The sequence below is a fragment of the Ailuropoda melanoleuca genome, unplaced genomic scaffold, assembly GCF_002007445.2.
Source record: "Ailuropoda melanoleuca isolate Jingjing unplaced genomic scaffold, ASM200744v2 unplaced-scaffold71764, whole genome shotgun sequence".
Taxonomy (NCBI): Eukaryota; Metazoa; Chordata; class Mammalia; order Carnivora; family Ursidae; genus Ailuropoda; species Ailuropoda melanoleuca.
The window spans coordinates 1-2,374 of record NW_023246908.1 but is presented as its reverse complement, the minus strand read 5'-3'; the positions used below and the strand labels follow the sequence as shown (position 1 = coordinate 2,374).

Below are 2,374 nucleotides of genomic sequence, written 5' to 3'. Positions count from 1 at the left end.
GTTTTCAGCCTGGGGGTCCCCAGGTCGGTGACGGTGATGGTGATGTTGTACTCGGCCTGGGTCTCTCTGTCAAGTGGTCTCTCTGTAAATAGGGTGTAGAAATTTTCCAAGGAAGATTTCAGAAGAAAGGGTAGATCATCCTGAATAGAGCAATTTATTTTCCCGTTTTCTTCTGAATCAAGGTCTGAAACACTGAGAACTGCAACCACAGCCTCAGGCGAGTTCTCAGGTATTTGCCTAGTAAATGCAGACACGGTGACTTCTGGGGCATTGTCGTTCACATCCATTACTTGAGTCAGAACGGTGCATTTTCCAGAAAGGCTGCCAGCATCTCTGGCCTCGATATTGATCTCATAGAAAGGAATTCTTTCGAAATCAAGTTGTTTTTTCAGTCGAATTTCTCCTGTCTCAGAGTGGATCTCAAAAGTTTTGCAGATCTCATCAGAAGCCTGGAAAAGTGAATAGGAAATCTCTCCGTTGACTCCTATGTCTACATCCGTAGCAGAGACTGTGACAATCAGGAAGCCAATGGGACTGTCCTCAGGAACCTGCACCCTATATAGAGGCTGCTGAAATTCAGGGGCATTATCGTTGATGTCCACAACTTCAATGTAGATCTGAGCGATGCCAGATCTGGGTGGAGAGCCACCATCCTGAGCTGTAAGGGTTAACCTGAGCTCAGATTCCTGCTCTCGATCCAGCGCTTTGTCCAGCACCAGTTCGGGATATTTTCTGCCATCGCTTCGTTTGCGGGTAAGGACCCGAAAGTAGGAATTGGGGCTAATTACATAGTTCTCAATATTATTCCGGCCCACGTCCACATCCTGAGCATTCTTCAGTGGAAATGTAGTTCCAGGTGGACTGCTCTCTGATATTTTTAGCAACATATCTCTGTCTATGAATATGGGGGAATGGTCATTTATGTCTATTACTTGTAACTCAGCTTGAAAAAACTCTAAGGGATTTTCTAGCAACACCTGGAAACGCATTACACAGGGGTCTGTGTGACCACACAATTCCTCCCGGTCCAGTTTTTCATTTAGCAACAAATCTCCAGTTTCCCAATCAAGCTGCAAATGTAGTTTGTTCCCTTTGGAAATGACCCTAGCTCCCCGCTTGGAGAGTTCCCTCTGACCCAGACCCAGGTCCTTTGCTAAATTGGTTACAAATGAGTGCCCCTCAATTTCCTCCACCACAGAATAGCGCCTAGGTTCCAAGCCTGCATGAGAAAAGCCCAATAGGAGAAAGAATAAAAGGACTTGCCTTTGTCTGCAAATGAGCTTTCCGCTGGTCTCCATTGTTCTTGTCTGGTAAAGCCTCCTTCCAGGGTGGTTCTGCTGAACTGTAAAGACTTCAGAATCCAAGACTGTGGCTCTTTCCCAAGATACCTCAGAAATATTCCAGTGAGTGGTCCTATCAGAGGACCCAGTCCTCGCTCCTGTGGCACCCAAGCTTCCCGTGGGCTTCCATGACTGCCGCTTAGCTTTGCCTGTTAATGGAGCCGCCGCTGCAGTGCTGATTTGTACCTTCTAATCCTGCAGCGCCACCAGGCGTCGTCATAGGATCATACATTTTCCGGGATGAAAATGGATGCAGTATTCCGAACTCTTGCCTGTGTATATTATATGGAGACTTACCTTTACTATCCCTAGACTTTACAGTGTAGACAATTGTCTCAGGGCCACACAAGAGAAAAAAAACGCTAGTAGGAACTTCCTACTTTTCTACTTTCAGCAAAAATAAAATGTTTATGTAACAGCCTACCTAAGAATAAAGAATATATGCAGAAAATTCTTTAAAATACACAGTTGGAGTCATATAGAAAACTTTGAGAGTTATATACTTTTATTGCCATGAACTATGGAAATAATTAATAGCTATGAACCTTGGACAAATTATTTAAACTCTGTCTCAGTTTCCTTACCTGTAAGGTGGAGATATCTACCACATAGGGCTACAGTGAGTTTCCCCACCTTACAGATGAGGAACTGAGGTGGAGAGATATTAACCATGCATGTGTGTGACACACACAGACACACACACACACACCAGGCATGTAATTTGATGCCATCAGGTAGCAGAGCTTATATGAGTCCATTGACTCACAAGATTCAAGATTCATGTGGTAGAATGCATGAGCGGATTCAGATAGAAGTTACCATGTCAAATGATGAAACAAAGAAAGGCTGGAGAGTTTGTCTAATAGAGGTATCATCTGTAACTGCAGTGTTGATTCTGTATCTCAGAAGGATGTCCTAATTTTATTTATTTATTTATTTGTTTGTTTATTTATAATTTANTTATATTTTGTTATATTAGTCACCATACAGTACATCCCCAGTTTTTGATGCAATGTTCTATGATTCATTATTTG

At 43.0% G+C, this 2,374-nt stretch overlaps 1 protein-coding gene across 1 annotated transcript; it reads right to left on the bottom strand.

Moving 5' to 3' along the window:
* Positions 1–5: 5 nt before the first annotated feature.
* LOC100468047 (protocadherin beta-8) lies at positions 6–2,341 on the bottom strand (the record flags this gene model as incomplete). Its single annotated transcript, XM_002912551.4, has 1 exon — positions 6–2,341. A coding segment is annotated over exon 1 (1,293 nt), but the record flags the coding sequence as incomplete, so codon positions are not given.
* Positions 2,342–2,374: the final 33 nt, after the last annotated feature.